The 20,535-nt window shown below is 41.8% G+C and overlaps 1 protein-coding gene across 2 annotated transcripts; it reads right to left on the reverse strand.

The window, feature by feature from the left end:
• Positions 1–984: 984 nt before the first annotated feature.
• On the reverse strand, positions 985–15,286 carry tecta (tectorin alpha). 2 transcript variants are annotated; one of them, XM_026327513.1, is made up of 23 exons: positions 15,203–15,286; positions 14,936–15,075; positions 14,505–14,792; positions 14,123–14,260; positions 13,858–14,023; positions 13,309–13,721; positions 12,420–12,990; positions 11,717–12,327; positions 11,074–11,644; positions 10,147–10,775; positions 8,931–9,588; positions 8,224–8,423; positions 7,543–7,923; positions 6,970–7,256; positions 6,400–6,680; positions 6,062–6,172; positions 5,368–5,570; positions 4,841–5,004; positions 4,471–4,719; positions 3,658–3,820; positions 3,484–3,568; positions 3,131–3,250; positions 985–3,036 (listed from the first exon to the last, which is right to left on the reverse strand). In XM_026327513.1, exons 1-23 carry the CDS (start codon positions 15,279–15,281, stop codon positions 2,933–2,935), a joined length of 6,612 nt encoding a protein of 2,203 aa, XP_026183298.1. In that variant the 5' UTR covers positions 15,282–15,286; the 3' UTR covers positions 985–2,932. The 2 variants fall into 2 exon arrangements, 1 of the variants encoding a protein (XP_026183298.1); XR_003296960.1 differs by lacking the exons at positions 985–3,036; positions 3,131–3,250; positions 3,484–3,568; ... (1 more) ...; positions 4,471–4,719; positions 4,841–5,004 and having other exon boundaries at positions 5,542–5,570; positions 6,062–6,169.
• Between the last annotated feature and the right edge of the window lie 5,249 nt (positions 15,287–20,535).

The raw sequence follows: 20,535 nt of genomic DNA on the forward strand, positions 1-20,535 counted from the left end.
ACTTATTATGATGATCAAATCATAAACGTCAGGTTGTGTCCTCTTTCACTTACAGAATAGGCTGTGAGGAGCTCAGTTAATAGTCAGCTGTATTATTTATTGGTTATAATGCTTTTGTTAATCATTTCACATACCGGGCGGAGCAAATACTGAGGACTGTTACAAAATAGTCCGACACACATGCGCATGCACACACACCCATAAATAGACACTCCTACAACTTTATGTAACCATAGATACATAACATTAATAACCTGACATTCAGTGGGAATATGAGAATGACACACAGCCTTGCTTTAGAACAGCGTTTTTAATAGCAGCACATCAACAGATGACATCTGAATGGCTTTTAAATCATCATTGCCCTTTTTATCCCCCACACATGACAGAGTATGATTGAATAAGTTGAAATTAGTTTATTTGCACTGTCAGACATATCCCAGCATGCGTGTTTTCTCTGAATGAACAATGATACATTTAAAGCTGTGGCTGAATCTTAACAGCTCAACAAGAAATTGAGTATTGAAATGGTCAATTTTAAATACTAGGCTACAGTCATTATACTATGAAATCTTATCAGCAACAAGGTTCACTTTAAGGTTTCCTGGGTCAACCTGCTCTGTTCAGATGTATTTAGGTAACAATGGAATTACAGCATTATATTGATGAAAATGGAAGATGTTCCATAAGATATTGTACTCAAGTGGCCATTTCTAATTAGATAATGCATGTTCGCTTTTAGAGGACACGTAAACTGATTATTGTCTGTGTAGATAAGGTAATAGTATTAACTAATTGTGTCAAAACACTGTTGCTACCGACCTTTTACAGCGACTCTCTGTTTGCCTTCTGCTAAACTTACGTCTTATGTTGCTGTGCTATTTTTTTTAAGGTTATAATATTAATTTATTTAAGTTTTTTTTGTGTGGTGAACATTGCCTTTATTTCACAGTGTGTGAGGTGAACAGGAAACATAGAGGGATAGAAGAGGAAACATGCAACATAGGGCCGCAGCTGGACCTGAACCACAGACTTTGAGATTATGTGGCACACATTTTAACCACTATTGCTGTTTAGTTTGACCAGTACTTTATATTTTTGTGAATCCAGATACCTTATTACTACCTGGTTAATGAACTACTACATATTCCACCCTTAAATGAATTTACTTAACTGGTTTATTTTACTTTCAAATAACCAAGAACAATCCCAGGGTGTTGTCTGAACGAGACAGATCATTTCGCTGGAATTATGTTGCTAGGATACAGCTGCATTGATCCAAGTTTACCTGTCAGACACACTACAACAATGCGCCTAATTTTTGTATGAGGTAACAAAGCTGCACTGTAATTTGTGTTAATTATTTCTGGCAATAAAATCTGTTTTCTATGTATTGACGATTGTAAATAACACAGATTGGCTGCATGCTGTGATTAAATAAACTCGAGTCACACTTACACTGAGAACTTTATTTATTAATAGTAGGGTGGTTCTGCTCTCAAAGGGTAAAACATGTTTTGGTCACACAAAAATATATTGTATATTAAAAACATGACATACAAAGTGAAAAGGACTGTACATTTGTACACCGAAGGTAGTAAAACAGCTCAGTCTGTAACTGCCACTAATCTAAAAATGGAAAATTTCAAAAGGCGTCATTAGGAAGACTGAAGGCTTACGTAAGATGTGTGGTGACGAATACTGACACACAACTGACCAGCATCTAATACCTCTTCTATATTGGAACAAAAACTCAGTATTTATGGGAGTTGCCTTAGTGATTACATGCAGTGACATGAGAAAATTTGAAATGAAATATTTTAATGGCACAAATGATTAAATATCTTACAGCCGCAACACATTCGAGGTGCTAATCCATGACCCCAAAATTTGAATTAAAAATATTGAGTATTCATCTCACACTGTGCTGTCCTCATGCATAAATACTAACATTCAGTTACTCCTTTTTGACATCGAAGACACATGTAGACCACCGCCCTTTTACAATGTACTCCACTGTTTTCATTATGCAATATCCTGTCACATGATACATAACCTTTTTCTTCTGCAAGCTGATTTAGATGCTGTTACTTTGGAATAATGAACATTGTGATTATAGTCGTTGGTCTGGAGGTCAAACAGGAAGCTGTTCTGGGTAAAGCTTGTCAGTAGAGCTACTGTCAGAACGATGTACTGTATATCCACACACACTTTAATTACAGACACTATCAGAGCAGAGCATTCAGAGGTTTGATATGAACTTATCCATATATGGAATATCACATAAAATACTCTGACTGCTAAGGATTTGGAAGACTATCAAACTGACCAGACCAGAGATGTCTTTTCCTCAATCAAAATACTACATGTTATGAGCTACATGTGGCAGATGGGGGTACCTGAGCTAGCACTAATGCTAGCAAGGTTCACCAATGGCCATGATCCTTCTTACAGTTAAAGTGGTCTAAAGTTTTCAATGTGACTGGAAGTTGGATTGATTTGTCTTGATCCTGGACTCGTATGTTTTCCTGCCCTAATCTTAAACATGGTGGTTTTAAATGTCTTATGTTAATCCTAATATCAGTAGGATTAGAGAATTTCTTTGGTGCCCTCTGATGGAAGTATAAAAAACACTTTGGCATACGTCAATGCATGCATTTTTCTATAAACAAAAATAATCAGAATATTTTGAAAGATGTTAGAATTTTCTAAAAAAAAATCTATACATACTGGCTGTAAGTTTCTGGCAGTACATGATGAGGTGTCTGGATACATGTAAATTAAAGTGAAGAATACCAAAATGGATGGGAAACTTGTTTTGCATTGGAAGATTTGCGAATGCACATTGTATTCTACTGGCTAATCAACTCTGATGCATTGTGCATCTTCAAGTCTTTAAAGCGTTTGGTCTGTTTCATTTGCTCACAAGGTGTTAGGAGATGAGAGCAGTGTAAGTACGAGCCATGAACATGGAGGTCACAGCACTGACAATCAGCAGAGGAACCACAGGCATAACGTTACAACTTGAGCTCACAGCTGGGGAGAGAAGACAACATGAATTGTAGCTTATCGAAGTTTATATTCCCTTATCAGTGTGTGTGTGTGTTGTGTACTGTATATGTGTCCTTACTCCGGCAGCTTTTCCTGTCTTGTTGCAGCATCCCAGTCACGCAGCTGCAGATTGGCCCACTTCCCTTACTGGTGCAGATCTGCTCACAGCCTCCATTGTTCTCCTCACACCAGTCTGATTCTGAGGAGAATAAGAAGTGAGTTGTTAAATCCTGCAAAAGCTGAGGAATTGACCTGAACAGCTTTAAAAACTGTTGCAAAATATTGTGGAACATTAGTATTTCTGCAAAATTTACAGTGAACTTGAACAGAAATGTTCAAGAAAAATTAAATATATGTGTTTAGTCATCCAACATTGCAACAATTAGCCAGAAGCAATGTAAATCAGCACTCTAAAAATGAGCCCATATTCACCTCTCCTTCTTATGGGTCCCACAGTCAATATATGCTCTTTATGGTCACTGTCCTCAGAGTACATTCTTCTCTTGTGTGGACAGTTCTGGATGCACATTACACATATGTTAATACAGCAGACATTGTTTCATCACCACTTTGATTTGAGATGATGACTTTTTTTAAGCTTCTCACCACTTTGCAGGAGTTTGTTTCAGAGTCACACAGGGAAACGTCACAGTGCAGGTGGACCTCATCATAGTCCCCAATGAACTTGAAGACGGTGACATGGAAGCGACAGGTGAGCGACACACCATTCTCTGCCATGCCAATGGTGTTGTCCTTAATGTTTGGACACCTAATAAGAAGCCAGATATTAAAAAAAATACACAGTGTTTATGGGAGACTAACCTGTTGTGTGTTCATAATGAATTCAGAAAATTGGCCTTTAACCTGGTTATGGTGGTATTTAGCAGCACACAGTCCCTGGTCAGCTATCACCTTCATTTCATATTGCAAAATATAGTTGCTGGTGTAGTAAAGTATGCTTTTTGATGCAACTGTACTTGAGCTGAATTAACCATTACATAACCTTTCAAATCTTCTTATGTTAGGTCCTTCCAATGTGCAAACCACAGTTAATCAAATAGTTAATGGCAGTCTTAGCATTGTTAGCACTGTCATCTTATCTCGTCTTCTTGAGTCCATAAAGTTTAGGATAAAGTTTATTGCTGAACAGAGTCTATTAGTTGATTTGTTAAATATTAATCAGGAACAGTTTGGATTATCAATTAACTCAAAGTAACTTAACAGGCAAAAATCTTCCAGATCTATGTTCTCAAAAGTGAGGATTTACTACTTTTATAATTGTGAATCTAATGTATTGAACAAAAGAAGCAATTTCAAGACATCATAATGGGCTTTGTAAAAAAATTTCACATTTTCTGAGATTCTAAGACAGCTGTATGTGTGTGTTGCATGCCAAAATATAAAACTCCTCCAGCCTACCCCCTCTCTATGATGATATAGCGAAGTCGATCACCGCTGTAGCGGGATGGTGTTGCCCAGCACATGTTCACTATGAGGATAAGCTGTTTTTCATCTGCCCCTTCCACAAAAACAGCCACAAACAGGACATCTCGCGTGCTGAGCACCACCTCCCCTTCTCTGTATGGATTCCGGTATGAGGAGTTCTTATATAGAGCCATCTTGGTGATGAAGTTTCCTTCCTGGGTTGGTAAGGTTAGGTTAATCACACTGAAGGATGGAGGGGAAAAAAAAGAGTGAGAAAAGTAGCTGGATGTTATGTGTAGTAATAGCATTTAATAAAGATATAATTGTACAGCTGATGCCTGATTTTCTGTGTGCTCTCTCTGACCTGAGCATGGGTTTGAGGACAGTCTCCAGTGAGATCTTCAGGTCCAGTTCGTAGGCGCAGGAGAACTCCACATTGATGGTCTTGTCTCTGGTGATGATATTGCCTGTGTTGTTCACACTCTCGATCCACACTGTGTTTTTGTACATAATGTGTGTGCCATTTGACTGTCAGAGAGGTACAGGAACATTTAGATAACGCAGTAAAGATGTTTGAAAACAGTCAATCAGTTAATGTAACTATAATAACCAGTCTGGTGTTTAGGGAAAGAATGAGAGTAAGAAGAGAAGATTGATGCCACTGTGGGTTGAACAAAGACCTGGAGTAAGGGCCTGTTTAGTCTAAAACAGCTAGCCCGGGCATGTCTTGCATGTCTTCCTAAAAATGATCAATTTTTTGAATTTAAAAAATACATATAATGTAGCACCTTTAAGAACATCCCACACTGTACTGAAGTAAACCAAGACAATGAAGTGACATAAAATGTTCATGGCATAAGCAAGAATGTGAATTAATTTTAGTTCTTGGACCTGTACAATGGAGCCACAATGTCCCTTTGTGTTGTTGATGTGAAAGGAGATGAAGTCCTCTCCCTCGATGCCGGCACAGTGCTCATCATTGATCCTGACGTCCTCTCTTTCAAAACCCAGCTGGAAGAGCTTACACTTGGAGATGGAAACCTCCATCTGAGCGTGCTTACAGGTAACCTCTGCTTGGATAATGTCATCATCAGCTGTTACAGACATACATCCCAATTATTCCAAGGTTCAGAGCAGCATTTTTCCTGCATGTTAGTTGAAAGTGACTAACTTAGGTTAAAGGTTATTATCAAAAAGCTGTAGATGATAATTTTCCACAGAATTAAAATTCAAGACGAGATTGGGAAACTGAAAGAGAAACTGACAAATGAACAATATAAATATGTTATACTACTCTGGATCATAATTCCAAAAAGGAAACTGAAAACAGAAACTTTCTATTTTGAAATAAAAGGCATCATGAACAAAGAGTAAAGGCCATAAGCGCTGCTATGATTGGCTGAATGTTAATTCTATGACTGTACTCCTGAATAAAATTAAAACCAAGGAAATAACACCAAGCCCTTAAAAATGGTTATAAATGATAAATATTTCTCTATTTAGTATTTATATCTAAATCAGCAGCAGGTAAATGAAAGTTACAGGGATGGACAGTATAGAGGTGGATGTGAATGTATCATGTCACCTCCAGTGTTGGTGGGTAACTCTGGACAGCCACACAGGTCACCTCCGTTCTCCAGCTCACAGGTGAAGTTTGTGCAGATCTCTCCTGCACAGGGGTCATAGATCCATTCTGCTAAAGACAGGTCCACACACAATGTTAGCTGTCACACAAACTGCATAGTATATGTATATGCAAACAACAAACAAACAATTTCTGGTCCCACTTTTGTTGAAGGTGTTTGTAAAAGACCACAAAACACAATAACACTTATTGTGAACTCTCAGGGTAAAAGTTAAAACGTGACTGCACAGAGAGTGTTGCATGTGCTGAGAGAGTCTGGTGCCTCATGGTTTTCTTACAGCAGTTCTCTTGGGTGATCCACTTGGTTGTGAGGGTACCCAAGGAGCGGCAGGCCTCAGCGTAGGCTGCCAGCGAGCCACAGACCTGAGCCTTATGGTGATTATAGCAGCCGTCCAGGTAGCAGGACTGGTAAAAGGGTCGCGGATCCAGCAGGCCGTGACATGGCTGGAAGAAGCCCTTTACCTGAGTGAGCTTCTGACAGGCATCTTCACTCTGCAGTGCCAGCACAGCAGAGTTTTCACAGGACTGAGCCAGAGCCACATACTGGGTCTCATCACAGCTACAGAAAGAAGACAGACATCCACCGTTCAATGTTTCTCACTTACTGTACATACTGCTGTGCACCTATACACTGTGTGGACTCATGGCAGCATTACAACATCAGTAACAATACTACCAAAATGGGTGTTCCAGCTAATTCTGTGCAGCCTTTTGGGTGATTGGTGAATTAAGGTGTGTGATAAATCTGTGTGATGGGGATGACCTACAAACCAATTCTCAGGTATTTTACATTTGCATGCATTTAAAGTATAGTACAACAATATTTTCTAGTGTGTCTGCAGGCCTACCTGTTCTGCATACCGTTGGTCTTCCAGCTCTGGGCCAACTCTAAGGCGCTGACAGCAGGCTTGCCCCTGGAGGTAATGTAGTCATCACTGGGGTCTCCATTGAAATTCCCACAAAGGCCACAGACTTTATTCTGCAGCCGTTGGCCCATTGTGATGCTAAGGGTGTTAAAACGATTGTATCGGACCTGGATGTCCTGGGGTGTGTCGATGACAATGAAGCCTTCAGATGTGGACAGACGTGTCATCAGCCCAGTTAGGAACGGTACTGATACTGGTGTACCATTTACCTGTGAAGATACAAAGATCTTTACATATATGATATAGGACACATAGTCACAAAGTGATTTATTTGCATGAATTTATGGATTGCATTCCTGGAACAAGAAGGAAAATGTTGGTGTTATCTGCTGCCATACTAACAAAAAAAAATCACATTAGTGGTAGCATACAACAGAAAGGAGAGAAGGCAGTCCAAACCAAAGATAATCTGTGACAATGGTGTGTGGGAATATCACTATAGTTTTTCACATAACACATCATACTGAGGGAATGATGGTCCAGTGCTTCTCTCACCTTGACGGTGCTGCCAGAGATGAGTATATTCTCCTCATTGATATAAAGGTATATATGAGAGATGGTGGTGAGGTTGGGTGTGCTCCATTTATCAAAGTTGGCAATGAGTTGGAAGGAGAGATCAGGCAGCTTGTGACAGTTTGTTGACAAAACGAAGGAGCAGGAGGCTGGGAGCCGCAGCGATGCCCCATCAAAAGTCCTGAAGACCCCACCACCTGAAGCCACACAGTGCTGCAAGCGCCTTGCAAAGCATCCTCGCACTCCGTACCGCAGGGTGCACTCTTCCTCTGCCTTACAGCGCCTAGGGTCACACTGGATCAGGTTTCGTCCAATGCACTGGCAGCGCTTGGTGCAGTCAGTGTTCCAAAACAATTGTTTAGGCTGAAGTAGAGGAAGGATGATGGGTTGATTAATGATACATCATCATACATCATGACATATTCATGCAAATATGTCCTATCAACATTAAACCAATTAACTCAGCTAAAGCTGAGCAAAACTCTACTCTCAGAATTGTTCAAGGTAAGATAAGTTTCACTGCAAACTTGTTAGTAGCAGCCTGATTTTGTGTTGTTGCAGTCATTGCCATATGTATTGACAATGACTGACTCATGAAGACCTTTAATAAAAATCCAGTTTTGACTGCAGGCTATTCTATGTAGTGCTGGACGTGGGACTGACCTCATAGTACTTGCCATCAGTGTAGCAGCCACAGTTCTGAGGCAGTATGCAGCTCTTGCCATTAAGCACGTAGCCTTGGTCACACTGGCAGCCCTCCACACAGTCTTGGCTGCAGTCCCTCTGGCCACGGGCTGGGGCGCACTGGGGCAGGCAAACCGACATGCAACTGGAGTAATGGCTGTTAGGTGGACAGCTCTGGACTGGGAGCAGGAAATGGGCAGCAATATTAGCTAAAGACTGTACTGACTACAGTGCACATAAATGACATTTTCCTGTTTACAGGTTCAAAAGGTTTGATTTTTGAAGGGTAAATATTTGTGGACAGATTTTAGATGAAAATCTCATGTATTCAACTGTTGTAACTCAACATCAGCCATTTTAAGGAACAGTCACCATTTTAGGAAATATGTTTATTTGTTTATTTATTTTTGCAAGAGTAAGATGAAAAAGATTAATGCCAGTTTTTAAATTGACAAGGTGCTGGATTTGCAACCTTGTTAGCCTAGCTTCCAGAGCAAATAGACTAGAAGAGGGGAGGCAAAATGACTCGACTCAAAGTTTAAAATATCTTTGCTAACACTTGTAAATCTCAACAATATCATATTTATCACATATCACTGGAGGAGGTTTTTTTGTAATACGAGTGAAGACCATTGGACACATAATCAAGTCAGATGGTAAAATATCAAGGTGAGCCCAGAACTCACCACATGGCGTGTCACTCCTCCAGCCATTCACAGAGACTCCTTGGGTCTGGCAAGTGTTGGCATAGATCTGCAGCCAATTACAAATGGTGTCCTGAACTCCTTGGTCCAAACAGGTGTCCTGCAGGCAGCTCTGATAAAAGAAGGCTGGCGCCACCTTGCTGTGACAACGTGCAAACACACCTCCTCGATCCACAATTAGCCCACACAGCCTCACTGCCTCAGGCTCCACAAACACATACAGTCCATCTCCAATGTGGAAACGTATTCCCGTGTTGACTTCGTTTGCTCCATTGTCATTGTTGGTGTTCATGTCTCCATCAGCCACTATCAGAGGGGCGCTGTTTTGCATGCTTTTCTCCCCCAGGCCACAGTGCGGGCAGGAGTCTCCACAGCCCACCTGGCAGAATGTGTCCCTCTCTGCCCAGGCCATTCCCCAGTCAGTGGTGGTGAGGGTGGGTGGGAATAAGGGCATGCCCTGGCAGAGGCCACAGGTGGTATTGTAGCGGTCACGGGGCAAAGTCAACAGAAGAAGCGTGTTCCAGTCAAAGGCAACCTTCAGGCCAAAGTCTGTTTCCAAAATGAGTTGCATGCCCAGACTGAAGATGTTGATCTTCCCTGAGCTCAGCTTCAGAGGAAGGTACAAACGTTCCTTATTCACCTAAATGAAGAGAGATTTAATCAAATTGATTCTCAACAGGTTTAACTCTTAGTTTGGGATTCCATTGAGCTGACACATACACATATTCATACAGTAACAAGAACATATGTTTCTAATCTAATTGACCTGTGCATGAGAGAGAGAGAGCAACAAAGAGAAAGAGACAGAAACAAAGAGAATAAGAAAAAAATGTGTGTGGGTGTGTTAGGTTATGTGTGCCGTTTCTGTTCCTCCTCAGATCTTTTAGTTGGTTTGTGAACGCAGTCCAAATGTCGCTCAGGGTCGAGGTTTTGTCTGAGCTACATCCAGCCTGATAAAAGATGCCCATTGAAATTAGATCCACCTTAAGCCAATCAAAGAGGAATTCACCCTCTGCCTGGTTATTCCATCGGCTTGATAAGAAATAACATGTCCTCACAAATAAAACAACTACAACCTTCATAGGTCATGCAGAAAATTGAACCAGGTCACAGCTTCTGATAATTTGGCTCACTCTTTATTAAAGGTATTCTTAAATATGAACACTTGAGTTACCATTATTCCTGTTTATGCACTCACCGTAACAGTGTTTTTGTAGGTTCGAGAGACTTCAATCTCATATTCATAGACTTCCAGTACAAAACCCCTCAGCCAAATTGCCTGGCCCATGTCTCTCTCCTCATTACGAACTGCCAGTTTAAATTGAGGAAACATTCCAGCGATGGCTGCATGGTCCCTGTTCTGTCTTCCACAGTTGGTGGTGGTCATCCTAAGTGTACAAGAGCTCTGCAGCTCAAATGGTACACCATTAAATGGTAGAAAATGTCCATAACCTGCTGCCACACAAAGTGCCTCAGTGCGTGGCTGGCAGAAATAGAGCCCATCATCCTCCTGACAGTACTCCTCAGGGTGACACGGTGCAAAATGACAGTATACACTGTTGTCAGACCCATTGCAGTAGCAGCGCTCCTGACATTCCCAATCTGTCCAGAAAGTCTGATTGGTGGCCAGCTGGCGCCCATGGCTCATGCAGCCACAATCACTGCGTGCCACACACAGTCCATCCCGCAGCGCAAAGCCTTCCTCACACTGACACCCCTCCTGGCAGGGCAGAGGGCATGGTTCTTCAGGTTCATCCAAGTTGGAACAGGTCAGAGGGCAGGCGCTGGTGCACTCATCAAAATGACTGTTCTCGGGACAGGGAAGAGCTGAGACAGACGAGTGAGGTAAAAGAAAGCAGGAGAGGATAAATGACCAAATCCATATTAGAATAAGAAGTTTTCAGTTGAGGTGCAGATTTTCACGTCTAACATCACATGTTTCATTTCACTTTTTGATGTATTACAGATCAGCTTCTTTGCTAACAAGAGAGTTAAATTTGGTAGAAGGCAAGTGTTTTATATAATTTTATTTTTGGGAGAGCCAAGCTAACTGCTAATCTTTGCTCTGAACAAAAATTAACCAAGCTCAAATATCAGCCTTTTTCCTACAGCTATATCTACTCACGGCAGTTGGTGGCACTTCTCCAGTAAGTGAGGTCTACTTGAGCATCCTGACAAGCGGTCGCATAAGCCTGCAGTGAAGAACACAGAGCTGACCGGTTTCCTTCCTTCACACACATGTTATACAAACAGTTCCTGAAGAATGGTGAGGGGTTGACCACGGTATGACATGCCAGAAATGAACTGTTCCCAGGGTCATTAATGTTTCCACACATCCATGGACTCTGGTAGAGACGCAGGTCTGTGCACATACGATAGAGGTCATCACAGTCACCATTACAGGTGAGGTCATCAGCAATGGACCGCCAGCCCTCTGTGAACTGTTCAGTAGACTCTGCCAGGCGACCGTTAGGAAGGCGAAGGTCATCAGTGGCATTGCTGTTGAAGACACCACATAGACCACAAGTAACATTGTAGAAGAGAGTTGAGAGGGAGATGTTGAGGAATCCCTGCCGTGTGTAGTGCACACGAAGCAGACCACGGGACTCCACCACTGTAGCGTTGCCTGGTGCTCTGTATATCATCATTGTCTCCATTGGATGGACATATGGAAGTGCCACTTGTTCACCATTCACCTGAAACACATATAGGAGTTATAGTTATATGCGTTCAGCAGCCGAAAACAAAAATGTTGAGAAAACACTAACCTTTACAATGTCAAAATCCATCCCTCCCAACTGAGCTTCCAGGTTAGCCACAGTAACTACCACTTGTCTTTTCCAAGCAGGGCCCTTGCTCACCAGCCGTCTGCCTATCTTCACCTCCACCATCGAGCCGTTAGCGGGCACTGCACCACACAGCTTCAGCAGGTAGTAAGAGCTGTCATCAGGGAAGACTAGGAAGGTGCCATCAAAGGAAGCTGTCACTGAGTTCTGGGTGATTGAACACATTCCTTCCCTCCGTGGGTAGCAGCCCAGCAGGCCCACCTCTGCCATACACACCTCACCCTCCTTACAGGACTCATTAAAGCAGGTCACTTCTCCAGCAGGCCCACAAATGCAGCGGAGGTTGCACTCACCTTCCTCGCCACTGGGGCCTGCCCAGAAAGTTTCATTAAGGGGGTAATAGAGGCCATTATGCTCACAACCACAGTCTTCACGCTGTACACAGCGGTTGCCACTGAGAACATAACCTGGGTCACACTGGCAGCCCTCAGTGCAAGGGTGGGCACAATACAGGGGAGCAGTGAGGTCCGAGCATGATGCTGGGCAGGCACTTGTGCACACTTCGTAATGGCTGTACTCTGGACATGATAAAGCTGAGAACCAATAACAGAGAAGAGATCATGTCAGATGGCACACATATATTAATGTACTGTGATGTTAATGATCAGTATGAACTGAATCTCACCGCAGAAGGTACGAGATCTCCAGGGTCGTATTGTGACACCCAGGGCTTGACAGGCTAGTGCATAGGCCTGGATGGCCTGGCAGAGTGTGGTAATGTTATCCCTATTGCTGCACATGTCGTATACACAGCTATACACAAAGACTGTAGGATCGACTACAACTCTGCAGTCCCTAAAAGGTCCATCGGTTTTATTGATGAGCCCACAGTAGTCTGAGCGAAAGTAGAAGGCTTCTGTAAGAGGATCACACAAGCTGCAGTTCTGTGCACAGCCATCTGTACACCGCCAGTCTGGATCCTCTGCCCTCCAGCTGCCTCCTAACTCCACCACACTTTCTGCTAGAGTGCCATCAGGAAGGATAGGATCATCAGCTGGGTCATCGTTATAGTTACCACAAAGTCCACAAGTGTTGTTGAAGTAGGAGCTGGGTAGGGAGATGGATGCATAGTGTTGACCATCATAGGTTACCAAGAGTCCAAAATCTGTCTCTAAAGCAACAGCAACTCCAGACTGGTACACCCTGATAGCACCAAGCTGAAGTTGGACTGGTAAAGTCTTCATCAAGCCATCCACCTAGAGAAAGAAAATTTAAAAAGTGGAAAGTTCATTGACATACCAATTCAGATAATGTAATTTCCTTATGTCTTGATCAAAATGTTTATCCTGGATGACCAGGTTAGACTTGAATATAACAAAAAAATCCAAATGGATGTATCCAGGACAGAAAATTACTGCTCTGCTTATTGCACAAACCATCTTTCCAAGAAGGTAAAAGAAGGACTTCAAAAGCAAAGTGTAACTGCAATCATATAGCCTGAATCAGTACAAAGAAGTGCACACAAGGCAAATATTGTGGCTATTCTTGATATAAAAAGGTCCACAGATTCTCACCTGGACTGTTCCAAAACTGCCTTTGGGTAACATGACTCTGTGACCATACACCTCCACTGTGACATCTCGGAGCCAAGAAACAGAGGCGACCCCACGGTTCTCATTTTTGGCCTCTACACTGAAGAAAGGCAACCCTGTCGACTCCCAGCAGGGCTGAGCCAACAGGTATGAGCAGGTTCCTTGGAAATGATACAGGAAGCCATCAAAGGTGTGGTAATGAGGGTCGCCAAATACCACACAAGTGCTGGTGCGGGTCGGTTGGCAGTAAAAGGCCCCTTCCTGTTGCTCGCAGGTCTCCAGCTGCCCACATGGAGCCTCTTGACACTGCACCTCATTGTTGATGTCAAGGCAACGGCAGCGTTGTGAGCACCGGTCGGACAGCCAGAAGATTTCCCCTCGTCTGTAAAAACGCCCTGGAAAGAAAACCGGTAAGGTCTTTAATTTCAAAATTTCATTGCTTTGTGTTTTTAAACTGACAATGCCGGACCAACATTGCAAATAATTAACCTGTGTGGACATAATTATCAGTGTTTGATGTTGGAACTTTACCATTGAAGCTGCAGCCATTTGCAGGATCTATCAGTTCAGTGTCTACGCGGAAGAACCAACGCCCAGGAACATTCACATTGGTTGTTTGTTCAATATTTACTACATCATTGGACCGTGATCCTGGAAGGTTGAAGAAATGACCAATGTCCCCGCCATTAAAACCTGACTGAAAAGCAGACAGATGTGAGGGACATGGGCTGGTTTGTTTATCATACATTTATTGCTAATCAAAATTGATGATCTTGGAAGGACATTATGAGAATACCTGAGCTGTTGTCCCACCCAGTCCTGTTAAAGGATCTCCACCACTGGCTGTTCCTGTGCTCCATGTGATTTCTCCATAGTTGAACATACTGAAGAACACTACGCCATCTGAGATTAGTACTGTTTGGAATGTGTTCACCTTTTTAATGGAATAAGAAAATTGGGAGAAAAAACAGACTCGTATTTAATCTAAAGGTCTTTTGATGAGTAACTCACCAAATAAATGCTGAGATATAATGCCTAAAGATATACTATAGGTCTAAAACATTTTGCTTGCAAAAAGACCGAAAGCAGGGTGAGTCCAGTGAGATCCAGTAAAGGTAAAACATTTAAAAACAAGTAAGTAAAAAAGTCTCACATGTAAAGCAGGGGTTGGACCTTACCGGGGTTGTCTGGCTTCCTCCATAAAATGTGACTTGGTGCCATGTTGCAATAAAGACCCAGGTGGCTGTGAAAGTGGGTATGTTTTTGAAGTACTTCCGAACATCCTGTGTTGCCCTCTCCAGTATTTCGGGGTCAGTGGTCTCTCTGTAGTACACATCTCCACGGATGCCATTGTGTACATCTGCCCAAAGTGGGGCAATGAACGATCTGCTGTCACTGAGGGGAAAAGCCTCTGGTGTGAACTGGCTAACCTGCACATTGAAGGAAATAACGCCATTGTTGTTAACCTGTGAAAGGAAAGCACAGGCTTGTGTTAGCATCATAAGCCATAATATACCATAAACTTTATGCCCTGCAGTAAATTGTTTTATGACACAGAGGAGGACAGATTTCTGTCTAATAGAGTTTAAGATTGTGGAACAAGCCTTACATAGATGGAACGATAGGGGATATTGAAGAAAATGAAGGGCATAAGCAAAATTATTTCAGGTGAACTCCCATCATCCATTTTGGGGGTCTCTAGATCCCTATGGCTGTGTCCATACGGATACAGGATATCCTGAGTACGAGCTAAAAGAAGAATAATGTGATAGGACTCATTAAATGAACTGCAATCAGCTCTAAAAGATGAACAAATTGCTGTTGAGTATGACTTTAATACAATCTGTGTTAGCATAGATGGATATTTATGTCATACCTCCTGGCCATGTAAGGAGGCTGAAGAGGTGGAGCAGAATGACTGGACAGCCTTGCCTGACCATTCTGAAAAACAACATGAGATAAGAGATCATCCTTGACTAATGTTACTTTATCTTTCTTGCGTTTTTCTTAAAGCCAATGAAAATGCAGGATGGCATGAGTCATAAGGCAACTTCTCAAAAACCAGGCTGTTAGACAAAAGCAGCAAGGAAGGGAGAGCCATCAAACCAACGTCACATTACTTCTTTAAGATCAGGCTCCCAGGTCTCCCATGAGGAGCCCTGAAAAGGTCCTATTATTCATGCCAGAACAATGTGTCAGGATCACATTTGCCTTAAAATCCCATGTGAACAGGTAATAGTGGATTACGGGCCTCTCAGTGCCTCAGTTCCCTGCAGCAGACTAAACTGGCCTGCTCTGCTCCAATGTCTCTGTGTCTGAAGCTGCGAGGCTGCTCAGGACCTCATTACCACTTCTGTTTGGGAGCCATCCATGCCTTGTTGGTAAAGGGAGAGGAGTATAAACACTGGGGCACTAATGGCTTTAAGTGAGTAGGTTTGAATTGCCAAGGTCCCTGCAGTGGCCCTTTGGGGATGTTCAGTGCCTGACTTGGCAAACTTCCCATTGGCAAAGTAGAGCATGCAGCCAAATTGGCAAATTTTACAGTCACCATACATCATTTAGACTTAACTGTTTAATGAATTACTGCCAACTTTGCACATAATTTAAAACTGGTCCCTTGTGGATACTGGATCACAGTCCTTATTAGACCATCTGCCCTGTTCAATCTGCATTTCCATCAGTTGTATTATTTTGGACATGTGATAATGTCACAATTTAAAAATCCCTGCTGGTAAACTATCAAGCATTTTGCATCAACCATGAGTAAATGGGGGATGACATAAGCCACACCAACACATTTTAGCATTCATTCTACTATTGTAACTTGCATTGTCACTAATTTTAGAGAGAAATTAACTGTAAAGGTTTCTAATATAGGTAGATTTATCCAACTTATCCTATTCTACAGGTTACTTAAAATTTTGTTCCAGCATTTACGGGATGTTATGAGGGGTCTTTCCAATTGTAACAGGCTTATTTAAACAGGCGTTTCATAATTTTTTACAGGGCTGTTCTTGTGTAGTTTTAGCTTCTTATGGATGTATGATGTAGACTTTTACATAATTTCAGTAAAACATTATTATACATTTCCAATAACTATGGATGATGTAAGAATAACAGGTGTGTTTACTGACCTCAAGTTACTTTGATGTCAATGGATTGTGGAGTTTTTGAGTTGCAATTATTTTGTCAGAGACCAGATGTGTAATGATGTTAAAGTGTAATCCCCATAGCTAAGCTTGGGCACCCAAGGGTCCTTGAGAGAGGTAACTGAATCTAACTACACTGCCCTAAGCATCTCTGTTTGAAGTAATGACCAAAGTATTTCAATCCTTTTTAAGACTAGATGTTTGTGTGATTTGTGAATTTACATATCACTACCCACAGCCTAATACAGATATTACAGAAACTGATACAGCTATTGCTGATACATAAGTTATGAGAGATCAACTGGATGCATCTCTCAGATTTCTTATTCCTCTAATGTGCTAATTCTGTTCAGTTTGATGGTAAATTGTGTTCAGGTGTGCAATGTTAGTAGGCACTGCTGAGAGAGGTCTGCTGTAATGTCATCGGCTTCTCATCATACTCTTGTAGTTCATCATCATCATATCTGACTGGCATCAACACTGTGCATTTTAGCAGGGCAATTACGATAAGTCCTCTGGGACTTTAAAGATGAGCACTTCAACATCTTTAATTGCACATCTTTGTACGGGTCACCACGTGCTTGATCTGAAATTCATTCATTCAAGCAGATTTATTTTATTTACTTATTTTTACACCTGGGGCTTAAAAATCAGAGCAGTATTCAGATGTACACAGGAATTCAAAACTGGACTGTACAACAATTATGATCTCAATGTTACAAGTTCAGAAATGGAAGAAATATATCTTTATAGGTTTAACTGTAACATCAGTGGGGATATACAGCCCCTGCTGGCAAAAGTAGAAATATTAGATCATTGGTTCACAACCTGTGTTACAGGGCCCCAAGACAGTTAAAGGGAAGATAAAAAGTATGTTTATTTTCTATTATAAAACACTACATATTTGTTTTAACCCTCTGAGTGCACACTTTTGGTTTAGCTACTCACAGCTCATATTCAGTCTCAACGTATGAACTAGATTCCTCTATGTCTTAACATAGGAAAAGGTTAGGAACCCCCGTGTGCAATATTGGCATCACCAACAGCAGAAAAATAAATAATTGCTGATGTTGTTGCCAGTCATATAACATTTTTTAAACCCATAATAAATGACCCAAAAGTGATGTGTACGAAGAGGAAAAGTCAGGGCCTTTTTTCACCACATAGTAAGATTGTTTTTTAAATATTGATATGATTTAGAGAAGAAAACAATGCACTCACCTGCCCTCAGAAGATGGACATCTAGCACCTCTCTAACCTGGCAATCTCCACACTGCAGTGTCTTACCCAGCAGAGGACCATCCACAGAGTGGTGATGGTGGTGATGGAGGGAGTAAAATGGGGCAGTGGAGGTGAGAGCTGCTGAAGTGATGAAAAGAGAAGAGGGTATGGAGAGGAACTGGATTTCCAGAGATTTCTTGTCCAATTCCAGCTCCACAGGATTATCAGTAGTAGAAACAACGATCCAAAGGTTTGTGTTGGGTGTTAAAAGTGAAGTCCTTAAAGGAGAAAAATGTGAATATTGAAAAGCTCCTTGTAAACTGTGGATGGAGCTTTCCTTACAGAAGTAGGTGCAAACTTTACCTGGAATAGGGTTCAACTTAATCTGAGATCAGTGTTTGGGGAAGAGGGTGGGTGGGGAGGAGAGTGAGGTTTAGGGGAGGGACAGCATAGGAATCTGAAGAAGAGGAGAGAGGGTAGAAATAGAGCAGCATGTAGGAAGGGGACAACAGAGGTCAGAGATTTGGAACTAAAGGAAGGACGCTGATGTTAGGCTCTCACACAGGATGGATGTCCAGCCTTTCAGTCAAGATCTGTTACAAACACCCGTAATGTGCCAAATGATAAAATATGTTGGAAACTATGCAGGTTTTATCTTTCTAGGAAAAAAAAATAATACTGATGTCTTCAAAAATATTTTGTGACACTCTCTAAGAAAAGAGTGCATGTTCCTCCCCAGCCAAATTATTTTATCCTTGTAGATGTAAAAAAAAAAAAAAAACCTTGTAGGTTTAGGCCTCAGTTACAGTATAGACTTTGGCAGAGTTCACTGGGTACAGTTAACACTCAAGGCACCGGAGCACATAAACTCACCAAAGGTGTACAGCCTCACTTTGGGACATTTATGGACAGACACTAGAAATGCAGGGTCTGCAAACCCCGCTTTTCAATCTCTGTGGTAGGTAGAATTACAGAATTAACATGAGTCACTTTGGACACTGTGTACCTGCTTTTTTAATTACGAACAGCCTCATTTACAAGGTTACACAAGACGCGTAATTTCCATAGATGCTGGAGATAGTGAAGGGAAATCTCAGGTGGATCCACACTGATAAGGTCTGGGAATGAGAGGGCAGTCAGTTGGCTCTTTGTTGCTGGAGGACAGTGGAAGTAATTGGAGAGGTAGGGAGCAAGATGTGTAAAAGGCTCCAGGACTGAGGGCAGGCTGCGGGCTCCCATTAAGCAGCACCAAGGATCTCTGTGGAGGCTCTTTTATACCTCCAACATCTTGCTGTGTAAATGGTAACATACCCTTAACCAACCTGTGAAAGGGAGTGTTGCACAAAAGAGGGACAAAGAAAATCAACAGTTACAGATGACCTACTGGGCCAGGGAGGAGTTTCCTGATCTAAGGGTTTCTTAGAGGATGGTTAAGTGGAAAGACTCAAATGGGCTTTCCCATTCAATGACACTCAAAATAACTCATTAGAAGCAGATAACAGTATCTGTACTTGGCGGTCCAATTGAATGCTGCACTAATCAAGGTTAACAATACATCAAATTATATGTAAAACAGGCTGCTTTCTGGGGTAAACCCACAGGGAAATTACCATCTGACTCTTTCAGTCTTCTAGTTCAATGAATATTACACACAGGAAAACATACTACACACAAAATCCTGCAAGATCCTCCCAGGGGAACTTATACAATGTAACGTGGATTCAAAATATAGCCGTGTCCCTATCAAGTAATACCTAATATACACGTTAACTCATTATAATCATAGTGACCTGACTTGCAAAAACCTTTAAACAAGTGCTTGTTCTAATACCATCTGGAAACTACCTTCCATTGGCTGAAATTTTATAATTCAGGAAAGTTGACAATAGCCACTTTACGCAGTGACTAGTCAGATGTGCACAGCTGAGAAGGTTTAGATTTTAAACTTACCTTTGAATTACTTTTATACCTTTTTAATATGTAACAATGACTGCACACCCATTAACAGTAACAGTCCAAAAGTGTGTGTCTTTGTCACCACGTGTGAAATTAATTGCAAGAATACAGATACATATTTTGTCTTGGATATGGATAAGCAACTGATCATACAAACTATGAAGAATACCTCCCTAAATCTAAATCTCTCATATCTCACATCCATCCATCCTGCAATTCTTCCCAACTGTGAAAACGTCCTTATGTTGAGCCTGTGACTATGACTTTTGTGTGGTACATGACAGCTTGTTGGACATGAGGATGAAGTAAGAATAGCCCCTAATAATGCGAATGCTTCAAAAACTGTTATAAGAAACAGAGAGACTGGATCAAAGGTTTCTGTGCAGCAGAAGGCTATTGTGTGGGAACAGGTTCAAAGTATCCGCCATCACAAGCTCTGGAGAATCCATCAAGCCTGGCCTTCACAAAAAAGGTCCTGGACTGAATACCTGTTAATTCTGTTCGTCAGTCACCTAATACGTGGAGTGGGCCACTCTAATGCAACCCTTATGCCCAGTGGTTGGCTCTGCTCTGCCCTCATCTTCTTCCATTTCATTCACAATGGTGAACTTCCTTCCAGTAACCCAAACCTTCTTACCCCAATGACTCCTGCACCTCAGCAGACAATAGGTCCTGGTCAGCCCCCCCTGCCCTCAATCCCACGACATAATGCAAGAGGTCAGATAAGAGTACCAGTTGTTCAGTCAGTTTGTCTTGATGAAACAAGGTGCTAAGTGTAACTAACACCATGCAACTGCAGCCATCTTTTAACCTCAGCCTGACTTTTTATTAGTGAACATCTCCAAGCTCAGTGACAACTGGGACAATGTGACAATAGTGTTAC

Source organism: Mastacembelus armatus, chromosome 14, assembly GCF_900324485.2.
Source record: "Mastacembelus armatus chromosome 14, fMasArm1.2, whole genome shotgun sequence".
NCBI classification, from domain to species: domain Eukaryota; kingdom Metazoa; phylum Chordata; class Actinopteri; order Synbranchiformes; family Mastacembelidae; genus Mastacembelus; species Mastacembelus armatus.